Below are 27,949 nucleotides of genomic sequence, written 5' to 3'. Positions count from 1 at the left end.
CAATATCAAATTATTGCTATGTTATTAAATTCTATAGCAGAGTGTTTGGATAATTTTTATAATAATTTATGTATCTATATTTAATGTTGCTTGTAGAAATAATTGACATAAGTAGTAGAGAAAAATAGCACACGAGAGAACAAACATTGGTTATACCTCTTTATGATTTAACCAAAATAATAATACCCCAACACTTCAAAATCTAAATTTATGTTTTGCAACCAATTCAATTCCTCATGTAAAATAGAAATCAAATACCTTCTTGATTAAGAACTCCATCTATACTATCTACTCACTCAAATAAGGTTTTCATTTTAACATATAACCTAAGTTAAAAGAGTAAAAACAAGAATATATGTATGTAAATTTTTATATATGATTGACAAATTTTAACATATATTTTGAATGGAAACACACCCAATATTATGGGATATTCCAAAAACTTCCACATGCCTTTGGCTCTCCACAAAATACAAACTTTTTACATAATGAAAGAAGAAAGAAACAGAATTACAATTACCCAAACTCTCTAAAAACCTTCCTTTGATGAGGTTATTGAATCAATTCTTTTCAATTAAACATCGTCCAATATTCCCTTCTTCTTCTTCTTTTTTTTAAAAAAACCTTTTAATTTACGATTAATATATATTAATAACAACAACAATAATAATTGCTTCATTAATTTATTTTCTTAAATTTAAGCACTTGAGTTGCTCCAAATTTGTTCAAGCTCTCTAGCAAAGGCCTTTTGTCTTCCAATTACGATAGTGATATGGTCTTTGTTTTGCACAATATTGACCCGCGCTGTTGGTACACGCGCCTTCACACTCTGGCTGCACTCCACCGGCACCACGTCATCGTCGCTGCCGTGGAATATGTTGATGTGGCACTTCACACGTTCACGAACCGCGTCTAGATATCTCTCTATCTTTCCCCCAGTGCCACATATGACGTTGTGGAGTGTGTGCCACGCGGCATTGTGTGTATGTGCGAAGAAACCTTCCACTAGAAATGACTCTATTCTGTACAAACCATACATTTCCACCACTTAATATCAATACTTTGATTAATAATTTCAATTGTAGGTTATAGGTGGCAAAGCAAAAATCTCATACAATTATAAAATTTAGTAGGTTATTTTGAGTCAGTTTTTTCTTTTTGGGATTTTTCTATTTCCAGCATGTCTTTAGCGTAAAGGAGAATTGATATAATAAATATCTGCATTTAATTTTTATGATACATATATATATATATATATCCAAACTAATTAAATGAGTGCAAGAAGTGACCTAAGTCACTGACAAGTAAGAATTTTGACGCGTTTGTTTTAAATAATTGGGTAGGGTCAATTGTATTTATGAATTTGACCAAGTCGTATATTAATTTACCTAAATCCGATTAGATTTATAAACTTGGTTGGCCTAAACAGAATTGAATGATAAAAAATGTAGGACTATCTCATGTTTGAATGGTTTATTTATTTAAAAATATATAGAAGTTTAGTTATGTGTATGATATTTTATGTTTACAGTATTATCATTAAATGTGAAGAAGAGAAAATATTAAATAAAGAATTTTTAATAATGGATTCATATGGACCATACGTCTTAGTTTTATATTTTTAGAAATTATGTTTATTTTTACAAATATTTTTTTAATGCATTTCGCATCCTTTGAAAATATATTTAAATTTAAGCCAAATTTTAAATTAGTTAGATTTTTTAAAAGTTGTCTTATTAATTTCATTTTTAAATTTGAGAGTATAGAACACGAGTTTATAAATTCATGTTAGAAAATCGTATCTTAAATTTTCAAAATCTATTTCATTATAACATTATAACGTTATGAAAGCACATAAATGTTTGAGGCTCAAATTTGAGACTTAATATTTTAATAGACACATGACTAAATCTATGTCTAATATATCTTTGAATTTTAATGAAGTCTATTTAGACACTAGATTTATTCAACCCAAAAATAAATTGAATGTACGAAAGGTGATTTAATTTGTTGACTCGAACCTAAAAATTTAAATAAGTAGCACCCTATCGAACAAATTAATAAGTTACGCATGAACATGACTGAACCGTTAAACCAAAATCCAATCAAAACAATAGTTAAGGGGTGTTCAACTTCTATTTTTTTTTTTTTTTGGAAGATTCTAATTATGGTTGGGTTTCTTATCCTAAAACAAAGAAAAAAAAGCACAAGGAATTGAAGTATGGTGAGAAAAGTAAAGAGAGGGAAAATACCTGTTTCTGGTGACAACTTTGGTTAGATACTCCCAAAAGCGATGGTTTTTGCATATGAGTAGGCACACTGTCCTTGAGATATGCTCGTACCAACAAGCAATTGATGCCCCAAGGGCTATCGGCGGCCACACCCGTCGTGGCGCTACTTTCCTCATCACGTATTGACTCGGTTCTACTCCTTTTGGTACTGGATAATATGGCTGCAACCCAATTATTAAATGGTTAAGTTATTACTAGACTCGTCAAATGAATTCTCGGGAATTTAATCAACTATTTAAAGTTTTTAATATATCTTTTATACATTTTGTTGACATTTTGCACAAAATTCTATAAACAACTATCAATATTAACGGTGAGTAAATAACATGCATCCTGTTAGACTTTGGGACACAAGATGATGGAAAAAATTTTAGTCCCACTTGCTATGTCGACAAAAGAAATTTGTCTTCACGTCAGTATGTCTTTTTAACACTAATGAACTCTACATTTTTTTTAAAAAAATATACTCACGTTGTTAAAAGTAATAAATGAAAGAATTTTCTTTATTAATGTATATTATGAAAAAATTGTATTTTATCCGAGACAACAAAGTTATTGATTTTTAGTATGAGTTAGGGAGGAAATAACAACCCAACACATAACAAGTTGCTAACAAGATTTTTTATTAGGAAGGAAATAGCATTTTCCAATACAACGAAGATGGTTACTAATATAAAATCGAAACAGAAAACACGACGATTTAGAATATCAAAGAGAAGATGACTGGACAAATGCTTTAAATGTTAATTAGTTAGGAAAGAAAATGACACGGATGAGAGGAATTCACCAAAAACAAGATGATACAACAAGTGATATTAAATATCAATGGTAGAAGAAGGAAAACGACATGACATGAGTTTGGATACTAAAACGAAGTGAACAAAGGACCACTACTGTTAACAAAGATGACATTGTGTTACAGGAGGTTGAAATAACGTACCGGTGCAAGGAGCGTTAACGACTTGATAGAGCCAGGATGCTTGACAGCCAAAGCGAGGGCTAAAATGCAGCCGAGGGAATGGGCGACGATGTGGAAGGACTTGACTTTATAGGCATCGAGAACGGAGGCTTCGATCATGTCGACGTGCTCTTTCAGTGTGTAGAGGGAATCGGCCGGCTTCGGGCTTCGACCAAAGCCAAGAAGATCGACGGCGAGGAACCGATATGACGATTTGGCGGACGCGGAGAAGTTTGGAAAGAGGGTTTCCGTCCAAAAAGCCGATGACGAAATGAAGCCATGAATGAACAACACGTCTTCACGTGGGTGATCTGAAAACCACCCATTCTTGAGTTATGCTTGAATAGTTGTATGTGCATTCAATGATAGTTAAGCTTAAATGGTCAAATTTTCTTTCTTCTTTTTAATGCAACAAATGAATAAAGAGATTAATTTGAAGCTTCAATTTTTGTGGACAGTGAAATTTCGTCTTATTTTTTTTAATAATTGATCTCTAATTTCTGGAACTTTTGCCAAATGACAAATTTTGACTACTTTAGGAATATTTTACTTTTTAACAAATAAACACCTAATTTATAGGTTTATAACAAAAATCAGATTGGTAGAGAGCTCTTGTTGACTACTTTTAATGTTTCTGAAACATAAGAGAGAAAATTGCAAAATAGAGAAAAAGAAAGATTTTTTCTCCACTTTTTTTTCCCTTGAAAAATTAAAGTACACAATTATCAAATTTTTTATTAATGGTAATATGTAGGTAAACACATTAGCTAAAATTAGGTGATAAAAATAACCAAAAAAAACCATTTCTCCAAAGTTTAGGTTTGGAAGCCACAATATTTTCTTTCCAAAAAAAAAAAGTTCAAAAAGTTGGAAATTGACATTTTTTAAAACGTTTGAGAGAGAGGGAGAGAGAAAAAAAAAACTATTGAAAGAGAAATATCAAATTTTTTTCGAAGTTGAAAATGAAGTATTTGAAAGTAAAATAAAAAAGAAAAATATAATGTTAAAAGTTGATGAACTAAAATTAAGAATGAAGCACAATGAAAACTACCTGTGAGTCCTTCTGAACGAACGTAGAGCGATTGTTTAGGGGAAGAAGACCAACGGGTACAAGGTTTACAATCACAATCCGACCATCGAGGATTCTGCCCACCGTTAATCTTATCTTGAAGCATTTCAACAATGGTGGAATGAACTGTAAACGTGGATCCGACGGTAGTTTTTGCCGTCGTAGCAGTAGAACCAATAACAAAAGGCATAACCTTAGATATCTCAGAGAGATACGAAGGGCGAGTGTAAAGAGTATCAGAAACTTCTTCAAGTTGAAGTTTAGTTGACAAAGACAAGACATTATTTTGAGAGACCAAAACCTTATTCCCATCACAACTTGTAATAGCTTCTTTATGGGAAGAACAATAACAAGGCTTCCATTGAGATTCAAAAAAGAAATCAGCCATTTTGTAAAGAAAGCATAACACAATGTCAATGATGTCAAGAAGAGAGAAGAGAAAAATACTTAGAATTTCATTTGTGAAATTACCAATTGATTTGAGAACCCATTTGGCTGATTTAGCCATTGAAGAAGAAAGTGAAGAAGAAGAAGCAGAAGAAGAAGACATTGCCGTCATTTTGATAGGGGAAAAAAAGAGTAATGATTTTGGAGATATAAAAAAAAAAAGACCTTAACCTTTCTCTTTAGCTAATTTGTAATTTCCTTCATTGATAATTTTTTTTTAAAAAATTGACTTTTTTTTAAGGGAGAGAGAGAGATAAATAGTCAGAGAATAGCAGATAGCAGATGAAATAATAATGAATCCATTGTTTTATTTAAAGCCATCTGTTGAGAAGAAAGAAAGAAAGAAAGAAGAAAAAAGAAGGTTGGTGGTAGTTGAACTTCCCTTTGGGGAGAGAAGGAGGGCAAACAATTTCTCTCTTGGCAAATGGGATTTTATAGACTTGGATACAAGTTTTTTTTTTCTTTCCCTTCTTCTTGTTTCTTTTTTAACACCAAACAAAATGCAAATCACTTTCCTTTATATAAGGGAAATTTGTGAAGTGCTTTCCACATTTTTCTTTCTTTTTTAAAAGAAAAAAAAATGTGGAGGGTTTAATTTGTCGTATCTATTCAAAAATTGGAGTAACCTATTGTGTTTCTGAAAGTAATTAACATGCGTAATTTGTTTGATTTCATAGCTATTTAATTAGTGTTTGGTATTTGCAAATCACCCTTTATAAATTGTACTTTGCTACATTATTGTAAATGGAAAAACATCTCTAACTAATAAAATGGTTAATTTTGACCACATACCTAACAAAATCAAAGTGTATGGAGTCGACCAATTTTTTTAAAAAAAATATTACACGTTTATGCTTTTCCTTTTCTATCTTTTTTTTCTTCTACTCTTCTGTAATTTCTCTTTTCTTTTCCATCGTATTTCTTCTCTTGAACTTCGGGAATTTTTCTTTTATATTTTTTCGGAATCATAATCTTAGTTTTCAATTAATTATAAATCTTGTTTTTTTTTTTCAGACAGTTGTTTGATTTAAGATAATGTATCAAATATAAAACATAGTGAAAAAAATCATTAGAGATGTTTATACACGAGCCACATCTAAACAATTATATACCATATAATTTTGAAAAAAAAATCGTTGTCAAATGTAAACAATCGTGTAGACAAATCTAAACAGTCATGTACCAAATATATTACACGCACGAGTAGTCACTTAATCACGTGTTGACTAGAACATTTTTTGTATTTTTCATTGTGGACATGTAAACTTTTTCTGTTTTTTAAACTATTCAATACATTATAAATATTTTATCGTTTGTACTATTTTTTAAAAACCTCCTATTAAAATCACTAATTTTGTTATATATTTTGTGACTCATTTTGCTTTATTTGAAAATTCTCTTTTTACTTCTAACTTTTATTTTATCCTAGTTCTAGTTATTGGTTTAAAAAAAAATTGTTAGAAAGTAAATAAATTATCTTTATTTTATATTTTAGGGTTGTTTTCAAACATGAAAAAATGAACTAAAATATTTAAAAGTATAGCAAAATATCGTTATCTATAGATATTTTTTACACTTTTATCATTTAAAACAATAATTAAATAGATATCCTGACATAAGATTTAAATGTTTTTTTAAAAAAGAAAGTGGAAATCAAGAAATAGGAGGAAATTGACAAAAGCATAAAAATTGGATATAGAAATGTGTTTCAATTCTTTTCTCTTAGTTTCCAAATTATTATTATTTCAAGAAAGTTAATTTCAAACTCTTTGCTAAATTTTTAAAAATAAAACATAATTTCTTGCAAATTACGGCCTTCTCCATTGATTTTTTTTTTTTTTTTTTTTTACAATTTCCTTATGTGATTGATTTTTATCTTCCTTAGAGTATATTTAAAAAATAATGAAAAATAAATAACAAAAAAAAGTAAATCTATAATTAAAGCTTCTCTTTTTTTAATTATTGTTTAGATTGGATTTTGAAATGTGCACAAATAACAAAAAAAAAAAACGAAAAAAAAAACGTTAACAAAAGTTTAGCTCAACTAATATTAATATACTAAACAAAAATATAAGAAAATAATTATGCAAACGTTTAGTAACGGTAACGATACAACTTTAAATCTCTTACTAAAGTCATTCCTACTGAACAAAATAGCCAAAATAAGTTGATCATAAATAAGAATAACGTTGTAATTAAATAAAGAGTGGCATGAGTGAATAGGTTAATTATCGAATTTAAACTGCAATCAAACAAATAAATTTGATTTGAAAACGTGTTCCACATCGTTCAACATAAAAGTTCAAATCTTTTTCATTCCTCCATTTACTAACTATAAAAGTAGAGTATAATAAGGGTTGAGATAGAAACTTTAATTTTTATTTTTATAATTTTAGGGAAAAACTAATTTATTAGTTTCAACCTTAAATAGAATCTAAGGCAGAGAATAAAAAAGAAAAGATATTGGGCATTGCCACTAAGAAAAGTTATGGGTGAGACTTAAAATAATATTATGATTTTATTGTCAAGTAGGATTACAGCTCATGAAGTATATGTTATAGTGAGAAATTTGTGGCCAAACTTTATTAAATATTTGTTCACAATTAATCTTAGTGAGTGAGTGAGTGAATGAATATAATGAATGAATATAGTTCTATTCCAAACCTCTAGTATTAAATGCAAGCTGCATAGACCACATGACCCCTTCAACTCTCTAAAGATGTCATCTTCACCACCGTCCTAACTGGTAAATGTCAAGTTCTTTAACATCTAAATCTAAGTTCGTGGTGGTCGATTTTAAAACTATGTTTAAATTAAAGAACAACGATAAATAGGGATGTCCATTTTTTCCGAGGAATCCCAACCCTAATGAGGTGAGGTGGGGAGGGTCCCTATTTAATGAAGCATTTTTTCCCTTTAAAAATTCTCTAATGTATGGTTAGTCAACTTTACATATATATACTGGATAAAGACTACTTTAAATGGAATGAATATTTATTTTTCCGTAACTATGATATAAAAAAATTTCTAACATAATTTTCACTACGTCGACACTTTCGTGTATGTACTCTCTCACATCCATGTTTCATTTTGGTCCATGTATTTTGAGTTTCGTTCCATTTTAGTCTATATCTACTTTCTTTAAAAGAAAAAATAAACTCTCGATTAACTAACAGCATGAATTAAATTAAGATTTATTGCAAGTACATGAACTAAAACAAAATAAAAATTCAATTACATGTGTGGTTAGAATTTTTGTTTTTTTTCCTTAAGAAATCAAACAAATCATGCCTTTAGTAACTACTAGTTAATTGAAACTTGTGAATACATGTTTATATAAGATTTGTAGGGAAAGAAGGCATTCTAATCATGCAACCTTTAGCATAATTTGGTTGAAACTATTTTTCCACTTCACTACAAGATTTTTATTCTCTTGCTGATATACAAAAAACAAGTCGAGAGATCTCGAAAAAAACGTCAATAAATTTAGACATATCTTGACCGTTAGATTGTAGTTTTTGCATCCATGGTTTACATATCATACCCATTTAACTTTAACTTGATTAACTGTAGCGGCCGGACAATAATATGAGCATTTGTTCAAATATGTCTCTATCTAATAGATTGTGATGTTTGGTATTTATTGTATAAATCATATCTATATATTAAAAAAAAAATACAATACAACCAATATATCTATCGACTCAACTCAAACAAGAATTTATAAAAATAAAATAGAAACGTAAAAATTATGTATTGTGATAAAGTAATTAGAAACATCCAAATTCTAAATTATTTGCAACCTTTTGTGTCAATGAAAACATATTGATTATTGTCCAACATGATGTTGGGATTCAAACTTTCTCAAAAGCACTTGAAACCCACCACACCTTTCCGGGTTGTTTTTATGTGCCTCTATCCACACATATTCAACGTGTGAATATATTGTACTTCATTTTTAACCATTTAAATTATGTTCGATAACCATTTTATTTTTTTTTCACTTTACTCGAATATTTTGAAGCGAGACAATTATTTTTTTTTTATTTTTTTTATTTTTCTTATAATTGAAAAACATGTTTATAAATATTTTTGTTTGTTTTCTTTTTATCTTATCCAACGACTTGTATTCTAAATTCAAGTTGTATTTTGAAATCTAATTAAAAAAATGCAATGTCATCAATGTTGTACATCATATCTGAGAATATAATAAACATGGATATACTTAGTGAAGACAACTATATACCTAATTCACACTACAAGAAACTATGGGAGATCTTTCGACGCATAAACTTGTCGGGAGATATACGAAAATGCGTTGGAAGATTCTTTTTCAATGCACAAATGGCCGTCAGGACCAAGGTCGGGAGTAATGCGTTGGGAGAGACCTTATTTTCCGATTGTGTGAAGCTGCGTCGGGAAATCAAAATTTCTTGTAGTGTCATTTGTATAAATTGATCTTTTAAGTGATAGTAAAGTCACAAACGGATACGTTTATGCATTATAAAGTGAACAATGTTAATTATCATATCATCGTGAAAATATATATCTAGAGATTTTTTTTCCAAGTATGATGGAAAGATGGTTTATATGTGGACGAATCTTTTTAATAAGTGAATCATATTTTGTGGACATATTTAAAACGTTATCTGATAACAAGAGTGATTGAAAATGGTTCATATTTGGCCCACTGCTTCAGACAATCATAATACATAGAGACAAATTTTAAAAGAAAATCTACTTCTATTTTGAAGAATGAAAAAAAAAAAAAACACACACACATACAACATTGGAGGCTAATGGTTTTTAAAAAAGTATATATTATCTTATAGGGTTTTCTATATTTGTGCACATGTATTATTTCTCATGGATATATAATTCAATTCTACAAAAGGATTTGAAATAAATTTGGTGGAATATAACACTTTTTCATAGGTTCTAACACATTGAAAAATAAAAATATGGATGATGTGTAATGCTAAATAAGTGTTCAATTATTTATATATTGATAAATAATTTACATTTACTTCATTTTCCTAAGCTTCGTTTCATTATTTTTTAGTGTAATTTAATGCGATTTTCAACTATTCTTGTAAGTTAGTTAAGTTAGTTTCTTATGACTTTTTCAAAACAATTATTATTCCTTAGAAAAGAAACAAAATTTAAAACTACCGTAATGAAATTTTAAATAAAAACATGAATTTTCAACCACCACTCCCATTTTACAATTCTTTTACTATCTAAACTGTGTATCGAATTTAACTTTATGCATTATCTCATTAAAAATGTCGTAAATTATTATAACAATATGTGTTAAATGACTGTCAGATTTTTTTTGCAACATGTTGTGCAAGATATCAACACAATACGTTTCGTGACGAGCATATATCATATGGTTGATTTTCTTTCTTTTTCTTTGAGAGAATATTATTTTTTCTTTCAACGAAGAAGTTATCAAGGTTAAGCTTATGTATTTTTTAAAGTTAACCAATTTATTTTAGAAAAAAGTGTATGTACGAGAGATATTACGAATCCAGGTCAATTAGGAAAGTAATTGAAAACTTGGGATGAGTTGTTTTGAATGTTGTATTAAGGGGTGTAGATGAATCAAAGTTTAGGAAAAGCTTGCTTATTAAATATTATTGAACACACTAAAAATAAATTGAAATATGTTATGGTGAAAACATTGGTATATAGGAAGTGAATAATATCTTACTGCATCCCAACCTTTACTGAGACATACCAAAAGGAGACATTACCATCTCACAAAGTGACCCCATTAATTTAGTGGGACTACTGTTTATCATGATGAAGTGCAGGCACTTTATAAATCAAGCTAAGGGGTGTCAGTTTCGTATTTCTATACCCGTGTTTAGCTACTTTGGAATATCGATTTGGAATCGAATTTGAACAATACTTATTAGATTAGTTTTATCTTCGATCAAATCGTTACAGGTTTTAGTCATTTTTCTATTAGTATTGTATATACATCTCGTTGAACTCCAAAATGTACTAATTTCAACCTAATTTAAAGTCGTAATGTTAGTTTACATTAAATCAAAACTGACATTGGTTCTAAATCAACATTAAAATTAGTCAGAAAAGATTCGCACTTTTTTAAAAAAAAACTAAAATTGTATATCCTTATTTAGTTTTTTCAATCAACATTGAAGGCAATATTTCTTTATTTCATACAACGAGTTTGACAACAATACAATTCACGTAAATTAATTAAGAAAAGATTGTTAGTATTTTCCCTTTAAATCCCAACATGTTTTCTTCATTTAATCTCTTTTAAAATATATTTTTTATTTCATTTTTAATTCTTTCTTCCTCCATCAATCTCATTATGGACTAATTCTAGGTGAACACACCTCAAATGATATCGATGGATAAATGATATATCTTCCCATTATGCCTATTTATGATGTAGTCACATTTTTTGTACATTCGAGTCCTTTTACATTATAATTATTAGGTCAAGTTAAATGATAAGATGTATCTCATTTAAAACATGGATTTTCTCTTCTTTAATTGATACAAGACTTTGATTTACCATAACTTTCAATTTTTTTTTTTATTTTTATATATCCATTGTGTGGTTATCCATATTTAAATAGGCCACGATAAGAAAAACACATCTATTTTATATATGAGAAGAACTTACACATCACATGTAAAAATAACCAATACAAACATAGCTAAAAACAAACACAGTACATTATAAACGATAGGCATACAATTGACGAATGTTGATGGGAGAAGTAATGGTTTCATCTCCATCGAGGAGCTCTTTGGCAATTATGATATTAGCAGCTTCTGTTGGGTGATATGCATCCCAAAACACATATTTAGATCGATCCTCACACAAGAAAGAGCTTGATGATTGGTTTTGATCCTTGTAGCAAATGAAAGGAGGAAAGTATCCAACACAACATGGTTGCTTTGCATTCACAAACCCTATTTTCATGTTTGAAAAGCCATTAATATATTTCACCGGGAAAAAGAAGGATACATATATTTACGTGATTTATTAACGATGCATCTAGTATATAATGTTTACGTTAATACCCACTTCTTTGTTTATTATTATTTTTTTACATGGAAAAAGAGAAAATTATAGGTGTGTTGGGATTAGAACTTTTGTAATATTGTATGGTATTCAAACACACCCCTTTTTTCTACACAACCTATTTCCTTCTTACCTAAATCCCACCAAATTTTCTTTATTTGGACTAAAGTTCAAACTCTAAACCACAACAAAGTCCTATATGGTCATTCAATTTTTCCTTTTAACTCATACCTAAAGGTCAATGTATCTTACTTTTCTCTACTACAATGAAGCATGGCTGATAATTCATGTCATGGATTAAATGTAAAAGTTAACTGTTTGAATTTTTTAAGAAAATATATATAGGAGCTAAAATAAAATTAAATGCTCAAACTATCTAGACTAAAATGATGAAACAATCTTTCTTTAAAAGAAAAACTTAAATCGAACTTTGAAATAGAATAACATCGAATTATAAGAAGATGAGATTTGGAGTCTAACCATATTGTCGATAATTGACAATAATCTTCGTGAAGACCGCATATGAATTGGCATAAATGAACATGGTACTAAGACCAAACTCTAAGTTTAATTGATCAACCGCTCCATTAAGCCGAAAATTATAGGTTTCGATCAATTGATTCACTTCTTCTAAGCATTTTTCATTTGTTACAAAATGTATCGCTCGTACGAATGGAATGCAACCAAGCGGTCCAACTCCAACCACTACGAACTTTCGTGCTCCCAACGCATGCAATCGCTTCATAAGTAAACACATATAATTATTATCACGCTACCTAATTATAAATTTAGACGTATGAAACAACTTCATTTATTATCCAACTATATTTTCCAAATCATAAATTTACTATCCAAATATAGAAATATACAAATTAAATAACCATATTCAATATAAACTAGTAAGTATCGGATACTTTTTAATTGTATTAAAAAATGACCCATTAGGGTGATTTGTGTTTTGATCAAAAGTAGGAAAAGTAAGCTTTAAGTAATTACTAGCTTTGTTAAGTTTTTCTTTGCCCCCAAGTCATACTCTTATTCTTCAAGTCTTGCCAAGATATAATTGTCCTAAAATTGGTTCCAACACTAAAGTGTCTCACCATACAAAAGATTGGCATCGTCCATCATGTATGGTGGGATCACCTTTTTGTCCCTTCAGTGAAGGGTGTGTCCTTGGCTTTAGGAGGTGAGATATCAAAACAAAACACGTTTTTTATAGTAATTCATACAAAAATAAGAGAATTCATATTTAGTTCATTGTCTGTCATTATCCATGATTAAATGTTTAAGTCACAATAGCAAAAAGAATTTTGAAAATGTAGAGAAGATCGATCAAAGTTGTTTTTTCCTTTTTATTTTTTTCAAAAACATAATTAGTTACCAAAATCTCTTGCATTGATCAATAGAATGATTCCAATATCCAATTAGAAAGAGTAATCTAATTTTCATGGGTTCGAAGAAAATTTATGTTTCATCTTTTATCTTTATGGTTCTCCGATGCTTCCATTTTGGATTTTGTTAAAAGGAAATTGTTTATCGTTTTTAAATTGATTTCATGGTTTGCTATAGTTTTGCTAATTCCCCAAATAATAAATTCTTTTATTTGTTTTTCTTATTTTTATACATTTTCTTTTGAATAATATTAGCTCATCATCTCTCTCTACCCTACCAAAAGAGAGAATAATTGATGCATGAAAAACTATTAACTTTTTTTAAAACTATAAGAATATTAAAGGAGATTTATATAACTTAAGGTCTTGATTGAAACCAAGACAAGAGCTATAGGAACTAAGAGTTGTTATATAGCTAGAAAGGGTTACATATAAACCATTTTCTTTTCAAGTACTATGTTGTAGATATAAAACGGTGGAATTAATTAAAGATATATAAACTCAATGAAAAGAAACTAATAGATTTTTCTTAATCAATTTATCTTACCTTGAGGTGTACTGTTAAATTTGAGATCATATGATCCAAGTAATCACTTGGGGAAGGCTTGTTTGTTTGGAGAAATGGAATGGAGGGTTGAATATAATTGATTATATCATTGGATCCAACTGTTAAAGAGAAAATTGAATTCTTCAAAACCTCCATTGTTTCATTCTCTCCCTTCACTTTCACCATCGCATTTCTACTCTCCTCAAAATTCTTCACTTGTTCCCTAAGTGAAATCCTTCCCAACTGTTCATAATATATATATTAGAAGAAAAGGAAAGTTAAAATATACTATTTCAAACCTTGTACTTTGATTTTTTTTTTCAATTTTAGTCCATACTTTAAATCAATCTTAAATTTAGTCCCTCAAAAGTTAACTCAATATGATATAGGGAACATTTGAAAGTAAAGATATTAAAATTGAACGAAAATTTGATATAAGGAACACTTGAAAGTAAAGATGTTAAAATTGAACTAAATTCAAAGCGTTTTGGGACAAATTAAAAATGGTGTTATTAGAAAGAAGAAAACAACATATTGAGTCATTAATTACTTACAAATAAAAGACCAGTTTCATCCAAGATGCCAGAAGCTCCAGAAGCATAGTTTATTCCTTTATATATTATTGTGTCTGATTGTGTACTTATTGGAGCTAGAAATGGTGGAGGAAATGATTTGGCTCCAAGATATTCCCCTGATTCAAATAACATTCCATAATATAAACAATCCTACATCACATGCTTAATTACTTTTATTACTTTTGATAGAAAACTGATCGCTAAGATTGTATATACATATGTATGTATAACTTGTTGTCAATAACAACGTTGTTAGTTTAATAATATATGAGGCGTACTTGAGATCGATTCTTATATACCTTTGACTTATATATAGTTATAGATCAAGGTGATAACTGTTTGATATATATACTGTATAGTTTGGAGGGATGCATTACCGATAATATCTGAAATAGTTCGACCGTTGGTGAACCTTCCTGTGGGTTGGCCACCGGAGGGTTTAAAATCAATACCATATGGTGGAGAATCAGCTTTGGATAGGGTGAAAATATAGTCGTTATTCCCTGCATCAACAAGCGAGTCTCCAAACACAAAGGTCGTGAAACAAAAACCACCATGAAAGAAGTTGATGAAGAAAACAATGACCATCACAACATATGATTTAGAAAACTCCATTTTTTTTTCAAACATTCCCAAGGCTCGACTCGTAGCTGTTGGATTATTTAACCATCTGTGCTAAAAAAGTTGATAGTGTCATGCTAGAAGAGACATAATATGTGCATGTTTTTGCAAACAACTACGACTTGAAATGGTCATTTTGGAATCTGAAATATATGTTTTCTTTTTCTAGTTTTTTTGTTTGCATTTGTGTTATCGTTTGAAGCATTCAAAGGGTTAGAAATTGTCATAGTAATTTGGTTTGGTGACAGATTTTGTTTAATTTTACCCCTTTTTAATTATAGTATGTATTCAAAAATTTTCCTTTCAATTTCTTTTGTTTATTATGGATCTAAGCGTATATATTTCTTGTTTTAGTAGAGAGAATGATGTGAATTTTCCCATCAAAAGTTGAGAGTAACTCATGTCTTTAGCATACATGTATTAAATCATTCTATCCTAAATATACTAAATTAAAGAATGCATTCATACAACGTATGCATGCTACAGCGTATTAATAAAATATTTTTGTTGTAATACACAATGTTACACTTGTCAATCGAAATCTCGAAATTAGTAATATAAAATTTTTAATAAGAAAAAAACTAAAGTCAATAGATAGTATAATCATTTACAATTTTTTAATAGTCAACTCTAGCCACGTGGCATGTCGCACAAAACCTAAAAACAAGGTCATATGTACCATTCATCTCATTGACTTTCTAGCTCTACTACTCTTAAATGTTCATCATACCATATTCTTGACCTTTTTCTGGTGCCATAAATTGGCCTCACTGTATCCAACTTTTCTCTCATTACTAAACCTATTCTGTAAAACCTCCATTATATATACATATATATATATATTCAAACACGGAGAGATGGGGTAACTGAATTTCATTTATGTATTCAAAATTAAAGTTTGTGTACATAGGAAAAAGAGAGATCTCAAAAAACAATACACATCAAAGCCCTTTGACTTTGGATTTTGTCATAGTTTCAAAGACAAAATGAGCTGTGAGAGATGTTTGATAAAGAGATTCCCCAATTCATTTGTGGGCAGCTTTGCATGTCATGAAATATGGTCTCTTTTCATTACGAATAATCCCATTGTAGCTTTGCATTTATTACAAATGAGAAAATTTTCTATGTAATTAATATAAACCATAGCAATTATCTCTTCTCCAACAAGTATATGAGACTTTTTTTTACAAATAATGATCTACATATGTGTTGTTACCCAATGTTAAATCACTGAAATCGACTCTAGTACTTAAAAGCTTGTTTAGAAACATTATTTTCACTACCAAATTTTCTATGTCATGTTATCTATGTTTTATAAAACCAACCGTGAGTTTTGGAAAACTTAAGAAAAATTAGTTTTTGTTTTTATATTTTACCATCCAAATTCATTTCACAGTAAAGAAATTAGGAAAATTAGAAAGTAGAAAACATCTAAAAACGAAATTGCTATCAACGGAGAACTAAGTGATAATGAGAATGATTTAGAGAGGGTACTTTTTCATTAACGAAATATGAGGGAGAGGGAGGGCTTTGGTCAAAGGAGGAGGGTAGGAGGGGCCATTGAACAAGAGGGTGTGGCTGTGGCAGAACCGTGTGGGTATTAGTTAGTAGTTAGCCAATGGTTGAGGCTTTATCTTTATATGGTTAGAGAGAAGGGGCCATACTCACATGACTCTTTAATTAACTAAATATTGTGTGTTTTTGTCAGTTTGGAAGATGCATTTTTATGAACTCAAAAGTGGACTTTAAGTCTATGTTTAATTTGTTGCCTCAATTGCAATATCCATTTTGTGTTTTTTCATTGGATACACATGATCTCAATTAATCAACCCACTGTATTTACAACTAATAATGTGTATAATACAAGAATTGGATTTTAAATTCTTTTAGTACTCATTATTCATTGATATTAAATTTTAAAAAAAAAATGTTAATGTTAACCACAAAGTGATGAGCTATACGAATGGATATTTAATAGACTTAAATTTAGTTAAATGGGTCATCTATAATAATTAACTAAACAATAATAAATGCCATTTTTCATGTACCCTTAACCATAATGTTTTTATATTAACGTCAACACATAGTAATTTCCTCCAAAGAAAAAAAATATCTGACATAACGACTAAAATTGACATTTAACTATATACACGATTCGAATTAAAGTTGATAAACAGCGACGGAAGGAAAGAATACGTATTCAAATGAAAAATATTTTGTTGTTTTAGCCTTCACCCATATTTATTCATATTCATGCAATCCAAGTGTTTATTCAAAAATTGAAGCGTCTAACATTTTTAGAAAAAAAAGATATTTTAAATATATTTTTTTCATGAATTAAAAAAGAAATACATTCAACTTTAGGATTGCACTCCAATAATATAATACTTTTTCCATTTTAATTAAAAGTTAAGTGTGACCTAAATTTACATGCCTTTAAACTCATGCCCAACAAAGATAAAGCACTTTTTCTTCTTGTGGATATAATTCAAAAGTCAAATTACAAGGAAATTATAGTAAAAATTAATTCATATATTTTATTTGCCTTTATACTTCTTTTTGTGGAATATATTAAAAAATGAAATTGCGAGGAAATTGTGGTAAAAATTAATGTGGAATTATTGTTATTAAGTTAAATGTATTTGAATTTATAACTAATTAAGGAAACAAAAAAAATGTAATGTATAGAACTAATTACATGATTTAGGCTATCCATTATCTAAATCAAAATATTTGAATCAACCACAAGTAGCTTCTAAGAAATTAAATGGTAAATAATACTTAAAAAATAAACAAATTTAATATCTCTAAGAAATAAAGCATAGATATAATATTGTTATAAAAAATCTTATTAAGCAAAGGAATTTTATAGTTTCTTTTATCCCTAAGAATGGAAGTGTTAGATATTTTAAATGGATTCAAAAATATCAATTTAAACTCTCGATCTCAAATTTTTAGATCGTGTAAATTTAACTATAAGCTATAATAATTGTATTAATTTAAACCTTAAATTTTTATATTAATTTAAATTTGAAATTAATAGTTATATTACATTAGCTTTAGAACTTTCACAAGTGTATTAATCTAAATCATTAACTTTCATAATTGTATCAATTTAAGACTCTCTCATAAGAGAGCGGAAGAGGAACAAGAAAATCTCGAATAAGAAGCAAAGAGAAAAAATAAAGGAAACCGTCCACTTATGTCTTAATTAGATATGCGTATGAAAATTAAGAGTTTAAATTAATACATTTATAAAAGTTAAATGTTTAAATTGTTAAACTTTATAAAGTTACACAATGTCTAATTTGATATAACTCTTAGTTGCGAGTTTAAATTGGAACAATTTCAACGTTTAGAATTTAAATTAATACTAACTATTAGTTTAGATTTTAAATTCAAACACCTTTGACAAATCACAATCACCACCCTTTGTCAAAATCGACTATTAAATGAAGAACCACAATTTTCAATAAAAGGTAAAAGTTATCAACAAACCAAAAAGGAAAACAAGTTCAATACTCTTTTTATTTCATACTCTATCACTAACAAAGTCTATACCTCAAATTTTATTATATTTTATAAATAGTTTTAAATAGTTTTATATTTACAATAATATTTTATTAATTTTTTTAATTTCAAATACAAAAAGAAAAAAACTAGTCTAAAATATTTAAGATAAAAGAAAATATTAAATAGAGTACTTTATTTTTAAAAAAAAACAGAACACTTGAGAACATATTGAAAATACTGGAGGGAGCAATAATATTTTTCTTTCACGTTTTTAACAAAATTAAAAACCCTACTAAAGCTTTTTTTTCTATTCTTATTGCCGTGAGTAAATTAAATTTTTTTAAAAAAATTGGTAAAATTCTTTTCTGGTCGAGAATATATTTATATATTTGGTTTTTGAGTTCTAAAGGTACATTCGACTATTAAGTTCATAAAATATGTTTATTTGGACTCTTTTCCAATTTCATATTCTATCAGTGGAGTTTTAAAATAGGTTTAAAAATTTCTTAAATAATTTTGATTTGGTTTTTTAAACATTATTTATATGATATACTTTTTAAATTTAGAAAAAAATATAGAGAAAATATCATAAATAACAAAAAGAAATTGAAATTATTTTAAAAAATACGATAGAACTCAAATGAACCTCTGTATAGAATTTGAAGATTTTACTGTAGTTGATAAATTGTACGTTTAGATTTTACCCTATATTTAAAATCTCTAAAAATATATCTAAAAACGATATTATTTTTAAAATTTATTCTTCTAAATTAAATTTTTAATTCAGAACTAAAAAGAATATTTTGATCGGTAATTTTTCTAAAATTCTTATATGAAAATTAAGTGAAATTAGAGGGTAGGGGCTAATAAATACATTAATGAAAAATTGCATCATACGACAAAAACATTTAGAAAAAAAATAGCCGACACAATTTTTATGATAAGTAATTAATTATATTAGATGGCTATCAAAAGAATATAAAATAATTATCAACTTTTAAGTTTACTAGTTTTACCATTTATAAAATGGACTCATATAGACCGTATTATCCTAAATTCTTTTATGTATTTTTTTTTGGAAGTGACCCTTAATTAATTCCTATTACTTCCATCTTTTGCTTGTTAAATTGTTTAGTATACGTCTCTTCTGTCATGTATTAATTGATCAGTAGTTCTTCTAGTTACGTTTTTACCTTCATTCTTAAATATTGTTTTTTTCATTTTGACCACATAATCATAAAATGCTTTAAATATATATATTATGTATAGGTCCATTTTAATAAAAGGTACACTTACCATAAAATGTTTTAAATGTATTTGTGGATCTTTTTTTTTAAATAATGTAAAATTTAAAACATATATCAAAAATAGGTTGAGTGCAAGACTTTTTCTAAAAAGGTGTGAATTGAGGCACGACTTTCATGCAGTGAACTTCACATCTTTTATTATTTTCTTATTTTTATATATATACTACATTGGACTCTGTATTTTTTCATTATTTATATATGTGAGTCTCACACATTTCACTTTTTTTCATTATTTAAAAATAGTTTTGCACTCAACCTATTTTTGACATATGTTTCAAATTTTACATTATTTTTAAAAAATATCAGGTATGTTTTGTATCTATCAATTTTAATATTAGAAAAAGACGTTTTTGAAAGAGTATATTTCAATAATATAACAAAACGATAAAATATTTACACGATATATATAGAACAATTTAGAAAATTGAAAAAGTCCAAACACTCACGCTAAAAAATACAAAAAAGAATAATTTGGAATGATTTGTAGAATCACTATGGATTAGTTTCAATCCATTTTATTTTCTCCCTATTTAATTATTTAAATTTGTCTAAAACTGATAAATGAGATATTAAGATAGTTAGAAAACTAATAAACTTATTTCCTTTTTTTCCCTTCATTACTTAATTATCTTTTAATACAAACTTCAACTTGTTCCAAAATTTCCTTCTTCCTTTTTGTTTTTTTTTTTTTAAATAGCTATGAATAACAAATAGATAGTTCAATTTCTTTTTCTTTTTCTTTTTTTTTTGTTATATCTGAAAATGTATTTTTTCTTATAGGTCTAAAAAAATGTTCTTATTTTATTATTTTTATAAATAATTAAACAATGTATATTTTTCATTTCTTACTCATATAGATTTTATAATGGAGATGTGGCATGAATTTAGATTTGAATTGACATATGAAATGATATCAAATTGTAGGTTTGATTTTCAATCTAAATTGAATAAAGAAATATCATCTAACTTTTTTTTTTTTTTTTTTTTTTTTTTGTTTCTGATCATCTTTTAGTTGGAAAATTATAGAAAATAGTTTGATATCATGTGTGTCTAACTTAAAAAAAGTTTCAACTTAAACTTTCAAACAATAAACAAAAACAAATGTATTTGATTCAAAAACTATCAAATAAAATGGACTAAAAAAGGAAAATCAAGAATTTCTTGAAAACCTTTATTTGATGGTATGTACTATACATACTGATTTGGGCCTTTAGCCTTTTTAGTTCTCCCATCTCTAACCTCATTCCTACTCTAAATCGATTACGTACTTTGTGTTAAAAGCCCATCTCTATGTTTTAATGAGGCCCATTCCATTTATATACCACCCTTAGCCCAAAAGGCCCATTTTCTCTCCTAAACAAATTCATACTTTTTGTTCCACCTAAACCATATATGATTATCAAATTTTATCCACCAAGTTAGTTTCAAATTCACAAATTAAGCATAGATTAACTCCTTATTAATTTGGTCAAATTACAAGTTTAGTATGAAAGAGAAAGCAGGCTGTATATGTTTGTACACATTCAAGTTTTTTGATCACTCTATGATTGTTTAATATGAAGGCAAAAATTACGACATGCATGATGATAAATATTGTGGTTTTAGTATACATATTGTCTGTGATTGTCTACCAATAAAAGAAGCATGTTGCTCATTTCTTTCTTCTTCGAAAGTATTTGAAATTTATTTGGAACTCATGAAATATAATATTATTACAATAATAAGTAAAAAATGATAGCATGTATGGATGCAACCGAATTTGTCTAAGTTTTTTTTCCATAGGAATAGAATTATCGATCTCTTTTTCAAACCAAACCAAAATAGACATTTAAAAATTTGTAGAATGAAAATAAAGAAAGGGTGTTTGCAACCCAAATCAAAGCAACTTTAATGATTTGCTTGTTGGGAGAAGATACAATAAATTATTAAAGAGAGATATAAAAATAAAAATAAATAAACCTACCTCCTGCATGATGTAATTAATAAGGAAGAGGTGCATGTGACATGGTGCCATTATTTCCTTTTTCCAAATCCCACATTCTCAAAAGCAAAATTCAATCAACCAATGGACCTACCCATTACAACCCATTACCTTTCATCTCTTCACACTTTCTTCTTTCATAAACACAAGAAAAGAAAAATAAAAGTTTAAGAGACCAAGAAGAAGAAGAAGAAGAAGAAGAAGAAGAAGAAGAAGAGATCAATTAGATATGGAGGATGAGATGATTGATGATACTAATTCTCCAAGCTGGAAACTTTATGAAAACCCTTTTTATATTACCCCTTCTCATCATCATCATCACCGTCATCATCGTCATCAAACTTCTCATAAATCCTCCATTAACACCAACAACAACAACCAACTCCAATTTTATTGCTTGAAATTTTCTTCTTCTTCTTCTTCTGATCTATTTCCTACTAAAAGGCGAATGGATTCAGAGCTCGATCTCGCCCGAAGCCAGATCGTAGAGCTCAAGACCCAGCTTCGGTACGAACGCAAGGCTCGGAAAAAGCTCGAGTCTTTGACCAAGAGACTAGCTAAGGAACTTGATGAAGAGAGGAAACAAAGGGAAGCCATGGAAGGACTTTGTCAAGAACTTGCAAGAGAGATTTCTTCTCATGAAGCTCAGATGGATCTGATGAAGAAAGAGATCGAAGATGAGAGAAAGATGCTCAGGTTTGGCTTTATATTGCTTTTTCTTTTCTAACTTTTCTAGTTGAACTAAAGTTGGAGTTGAAATGAAGAAACAAATTAACTTTTTCAAACTTATGGTATAACTAAATTTTATTTGTTTATTGTAATTATAATAAGTAATACTTTTAGGATAAAGTGTATAATGATTTTTTTATTTGTTTTTGTGATATAATTGGAAATAATTTGAGTTTAATTGTTAAGTTTGCATTTTCTTACAAAAATTTCTAAACATGGTTGAGATTCACAAATGAATAAATGTTGAATGTTGATGTGAGAATATTAGCTGATGGACCATAGATTATAGGACAAAATGGGTAGCAGACAAAATAATCTAAATAATGGAAATAGCACTTTTTTTTTTCAAGAGTACTTAAGAAAACAATTTGAAAGATATAAACCTAAATTAAATAAATCACCCCTAAAGCCAAAACATAATTAAACAAATAGAAATAGACTAACAAATAATTGATGAGAAACTAACAAATTCTAAACAAAACTTCTGTTATATTCTACTACAATGTTAAATCACACTATTGAATTTAACTAAACTTAAGCAAATAATAATTATCAAATAAACAAATTTAACCAAAATTTGATTTTTGATGGGAATAACTTAGTTCTTTAACTATATTAGATTTAGTTTATTTACTTTAAAATTTGTAACAATTTTGTTTACAAATTTTGATTAGTAGTAAGTCAGTCTTTAAACTTTAAAAATCTTAATATTCAAATTCATCATTCAAATTTTATTAACACCTTGTTATTCATAGGTTAAAAAAAAAACTGTTCTTTTGATGTTTTATTTATCTACATGTATAAGAAAATCACGATACAAACTAATTAAGTCAAACATGAACTAAATTGTTAATGATATTAAAGTTGATGATATAAATTGAATAAATTATTGGAAAGTGTGATAGTTAATTTTTTAAAAAATCAAGTTAAATCCTATTCTACTATCATATTAAACTATCGTAAATTTTGAAATATCTCAAAACAAAAAAGAATGGATCTTTAATGGAAATGTACTGAATTGAGTTATTAAGTAAGAATTAATTGTCCGGAGTCGTGAAAACTGATTCTTGATTTCTTTTTAAAATGATAATGAAGGTTGGCTGAGGTTTTACGAGAAGAGAGAGTTCAAATGAAGCTTGCAGAGGTAAAAATTGTCTTCGAACATATGCTTTCAGAGATTGAATCAGGAACATCCACCACCACCAACAACACCACCACCACCACCACCGCCATTTTTCCAGACTTTTCTGCCAAACTAAAACACACGGTGGCCGACAACCCGTCTGTGAATTCGGACAACAACAATGCCGATGGCGACGATGACGAATCTTCGGTAAGAGAATCAATGAGATCATCGGACGCTATCGCGTGCAGAAAAACGGGGGATCGAAGAAGTATCTCGCCGGAGATGGAAAATAATAATCCTCACATTGTAAGAGGAATTAAAGGGTTTGTGGAATTCCGGCGAGTGGTTCGAACAAAAGGATCAAAATTAAGTAGAGATTCAGAGGCGAAATTGGAGTGTCAAAAAGCTCAGCTTAGAGTTCTTCTCAAACAAAAACATAGTCTCAGATCGGACAATCTCATTATTACCTAATTTATTTCATATCTTCTCTCTTTTTCTTTTCTATCCCCATTGATCAAGTAATTGGTTGATTGTTTCTTCTCCATATTTTTATTTTTGGGAAAAGTTATATGAACTGATTAAAATATTTCTTTCCTTTCTTGGCTTCGGTTTGAATTTTGTGGAAAATATTTTTGTGAATAGAGTTTCTTGTTTTTCTTTTATTTGAAAGTGACAGTTGAATTAGATGTAAAAGTTTTTGAGGAATTGGTTCAATGATAATTATAAGATAATACATGTTTATGCATTTCAAATTTATCACACACATGAAGATAATTCAGTAAAATTTGGTGGGATAACAAAAAGATTAGAGGTGTAAACTGTGGATGTATTTATGTATATTTCTAATTATAAATTCTGTTATTAATTTGTTTAAATGTAAGGGCTTAAGGTTTTTAAAAATATTTGTACGAGTAAATTTATAAACCTAAAGTTTTTTACTTCTTACTTACATCATCTTCAAGCAATCGTACAGAACTAACCCACATTTTTTTCTCGCTTCCTCCATTGCCTTTTCTTCTTCTTCTTCTCTCTCCTTCTGTGTTTTCTTCTTTCTTTCTTTTTCTTCTTTTCTAGTGAGTGAGATGGTGCTAGAACACTTACATTCATTTTCATCTCTTTTGCTTTTCGTTCTGGTGCTCAAATCCAACAATGTTGCAGAACTCGAGATGGACATTGAAGAGCAAGACAGAATGGAGCAATTTGTGAAAGAATGAAGAGTGCACAACTTTAATTAGGTTAATGGATAAAAACAAATTTTTTTTATATATTTTTAATGTTTATTTGATTTTTGAGATTTCAAAAAATATATTTTAGTTTCATTCTAAATTAATTTCATCATCTTTACCGGACTAATACAAATCTAACAAGACAATAATTATCGTAATGTTTGGACAAATTATACTAAACAAACCTCAATCATACTAATAATATAAGTAAAAGTATATGTTTGGATGGATCATGAGTAGCGCCTATGTCTCTATATATCATTGTCATTTACACTATAAAAAAATTTGAAGTATTATAAAAAAGAAACAAGAAGAATTTGTCACGTGTCAAATTATGATTCAACAATTTAATAGAATAAAAGGAAACAGTGATACACCGTATAAATCTAAATATTTTTCTAAATGAAATACCCCATCAAGTAGACAAAAATAAAATTGTGAGGATCTCTCTCAACCTTCTTCTCAAGACTTCTTCACATGCTCCATTGCAATATATTAAAGGCAACCTCACCTCTTTCCCAATGTATACGTCAAGTTATATATTAAAATTTGAACTATTTGATTTTCTTTTAGTTATTATATTATAAATGTATGTTTTTAAAACATCTATTAATAGAGAAAATTATTGGGACTGAATTGTAACATTTTTTTAAAAAAAGAAAACTATATGTATAGATTAAACTAGAAAGAAAGCAAACTATAATAAATGAATAAATTTAAGAAATTTAAGATGACCGAACTATAACCTTTCTAATTTAATCTAAAGTCTCTAAACAAAATAAAATCTATGTAACATCTATGGCCAACCAACCAAGACCTCGAAAAACTTAATATATATATATATATTATAATTTTGACTTTATTGATTTTAATTAAAGGAAACAAAGCAATTGTATGGTTAAAATAAATAATCTGTCGGGTGATATTTTTTAAAAGAATTTCTTTGGCTTTATTTTCTCTTTTATGTAAAGACAAATATATGTTCTATAAAAAAAAAAAAAATGAAAAAAGCAAACATCGAGGCTAATTTGAGTAATCTCTTTTATGTTTCTTTTCTTTTTGAAACTTTAATTTGAGTCATCTCATTGTATTAAGCTGAAGTCTTTTTCTAGTAACATGGGTAATTAGAATTTTGTAAGTTGCGAATCTTCAATTCAATAATATAAAAATTATGGCAACTTGAGCATAGTATTTAGAGTTTATTACAAAATGAATATGAAACCATTGGAGAGTGTAGTTTGAGGGAAGCCATAGGCAATGGCTGTTTTTGAAAGTTGTAAGGTTGTGTTGTAAGAGAGTATAGTTTAGATGTGGGCTCACAAAAGAAGAACAGTTAGTTAAAAGTTAGAAATTCGAATTGTTAAAAGCAATTATGATAATACCCTCTTCATTCGATGCAAATGGAATGGCTACCCTTTTTGAATTCAATTTTAGCGCCCAAAGACTTCAATCTCTTTCTCTCTCTCTCTCCAAAATCAAATCCTTTCATTCAAAAATTGAATCCAGAATCCAAACCCATTTCACTTTCCTCTCTTCTTTAATTCCCTCCTTCTTCCACTTTGAAATCGATTCACTTCCATTACTCATCTCATCTTTCTCAATATGGGTTGTGCTTCTTCTCATCTTCTCAATCACGACGATGATTTCCCCCAACTTGGTTCCTCTGCTCTCACTCATCACTTCGTTTCCCTCACTTCCACCACTTATGGCCTTCTTAACCTCGACCCGCCTTCCGCCGCTGCTCCACCTCCCCTCCCCATCCCTGCCAAGTCCCTTCGCTCCGATCCCGAGGTTATCAATTCTTGGGAGCTCATGGATGGCCTTGATGCTGATAGCTTTCGATTCTCTCTTCTCTCTCAATCTAAACAATTCGCTCTCAAGAATGATATTGATTCAAATAAGGAGAATTCCAACCCCAATTTCCCCACCCAGATCGTCGAATCATCTGTTCTCCGACCGTCGTCTCGACCTGCTGCTGCTGCGGCTGCCGCTCCCATCGCGATTCCCTCTCCGGTTAAACATTTGCTTGACAGGTTTGAATGCCTTGAATCTGTCAACTGTCACTACGAATGAATGGCCAAATTCGGGGCTCTCTAATAAATATAATTAACATCTTTTTTTGTCTTGGACGTAGTTACACTCTAAATTCGTATGTAAATTTCACTGTTTTTTTATGTTTTTGTGTTTGTTTGATAGTCAGTTTCTTAACACTTTTAAAATGGAGAAAAACATGATCTTTATAGAGGTTTGAATGGGGGAATTGGGTCACTACTACTGACTATAGACTACGTTGTATTTAATTAGGTATGAGACACTCTGCCCACCAAGCGGGGAGAATCGGGTGGTGGTGTACACAACAACGTTACGAGGGATAAGAAAGACATTCGAGGAGTGCAACGCAGTGAGAGCAGCGATCGAAGGCGCCGGAGTGCAAATCTGCGAGCGAGACGTGTCAATGGATCGTGGGTTCAGAGAAGAGTTGAAGGAATTGATGAAAGGGAGAGGGCAAGAAGCGATGGTACCTCCAAGAGTTTTCATAAGAGGGAAGTACATTGGGGATGGAGAAAAGGTATTGAAAATGGTAGAAGAAGGAGTTTTAGGGGAATTACTTGAAGGGTTACCAAAAATCAAAGCTGGGTCTGTTTGTGAAGGTTGTGGGAATGCAAGATTTTTACCATGTTTTCAATGCAATGGGAGCTGTAAAATTGTAATGGGAGTGAAAAAAGAAGGGCATCATAGACATGGCAGCAAAGGTATTGTTGTCAAATGCCCTGATTGTAATGAGAATGGCCTTGTTCTTTGCCCCATTTGCAGCTAATGGGTTTCACATAAGTTCCATACGTTTTCATTATGTTATAGAGAATGTTGAAAGGATTGTGCTGACCCTTATTGTAGTTTTACAATAAAGTTTAAAAGGTCAGTTCTTGGCTGATTTGTAATCAAAGAAATTGGTTCTGTACTATTTTTGGTTCCATCTCTCTGTCTGTCTAATAGCTCAAAGCTTTTGTACTTTGCTGTGATGAACTTTGCTAAGAATTCACTTGAAAGAATATTTATGTAGAGATGTGGAAAATATACGGTAAGAGATTGTTATCA

At 29.0% G+C, this 27,949-nt stretch overlaps 4 protein-coding genes across 4 annotated transcripts; 2 read left to right on the top strand and 2 right to left on the bottom strand.

The window, feature by feature from the left end:
- Positions 1-344: 344 nt before the first annotated feature.
- On the bottom strand, positions 345-5,259 carry LOC101222570 (probable lysophospholipase BODYGUARD 3). Its single transcript, XM_004143791.3, has 4 exons — positions 4,301-5,259; positions 3,232-3,560; positions 2,253-2,452; positions 345-1,022 (listed from the first exon to the last, which is right to left on the bottom strand). The coding sequence occupies exons 1-4, from the start codon at positions 4,875-4,877 to the stop codon at positions 698-700; spliced, it is 1,431 nt and encodes a 476-aa protein (XP_004143839.1). The 5' UTR covers positions 4,878-5,259; the 3' UTR covers positions 345-697.
- A 6,133-nt stretch (positions 5,260-11,392) lies between these two features.
- On the bottom strand, positions 11,393-14,997 carry LOC101206776 (GDSL esterase/lipase At5g41890). The gene is made up of 5 exons (XM_004143894.3): positions 14,728-14,997; positions 14,330-14,466; positions 13,776-14,018; positions 12,318-12,576; positions 11,393-11,725 (listed from the first exon to the last, which is right to left on the bottom strand). The coding sequence occupies exons 1-5, from the start codon at positions 14,978-14,980 to the stop codon at positions 11,487-11,489; spliced, it is 1,131 nt and encodes a 376-aa protein (XP_004143942.3). The 5' UTR covers positions 14,981-14,997; the 3' UTR covers positions 11,393-11,486.
- Positions 14,998-21,803: 6,806 nt separating this feature from the next.
- On the top strand, positions 21,804-24,332 carry LOC105435433 (protein BRANCHLESS TRICHOME). The gene is made up of 2 exons (XM_011656375.2): positions 21,804-22,468; positions 23,597-24,332. Exons 1-2 carry the CDS (start codon positions 22,002-22,004, stop codon positions 24,096-24,098), a joined length of 969 nt encoding a protein of 322 aa, XP_011654677.1. The 5' UTR covers positions 21,804-22,001; the 3' UTR covers positions 24,099-24,332.
- A 1,910-nt stretch (positions 24,333-26,242) lies between these two features.
- LOC101222330 (uncharacterized protein At5g39865) lies at positions 26,243-27,949 on the top strand. The gene is made up of 2 exons (XM_004143790.3): positions 26,243-26,886; positions 27,158-27,949. Exons 1-2 carry the CDS (start codon positions 26,456-26,458, stop codon positions 27,669-27,671), a joined length of 945 nt encoding a protein of 314 aa, XP_004143838.1. The 5' UTR covers positions 26,243-26,455; the 3' UTR covers positions 27,672-27,949.

Source organism: Cucumis sativus, chromosome 5, assembly GCF_000004075.3.
Source record: "Cucumis sativus cultivar 9930 chromosome 5, Cucumber_9930_V3, whole genome shotgun sequence".
NCBI classification, from domain to species: Eukaryota; Viridiplantae; Streptophyta; class Magnoliopsida; order Cucurbitales; family Cucurbitaceae; genus Cucumis; species Cucumis sativus.
This window is presented reverse-complemented; position numbering and strand designations above follow the sequence as displayed.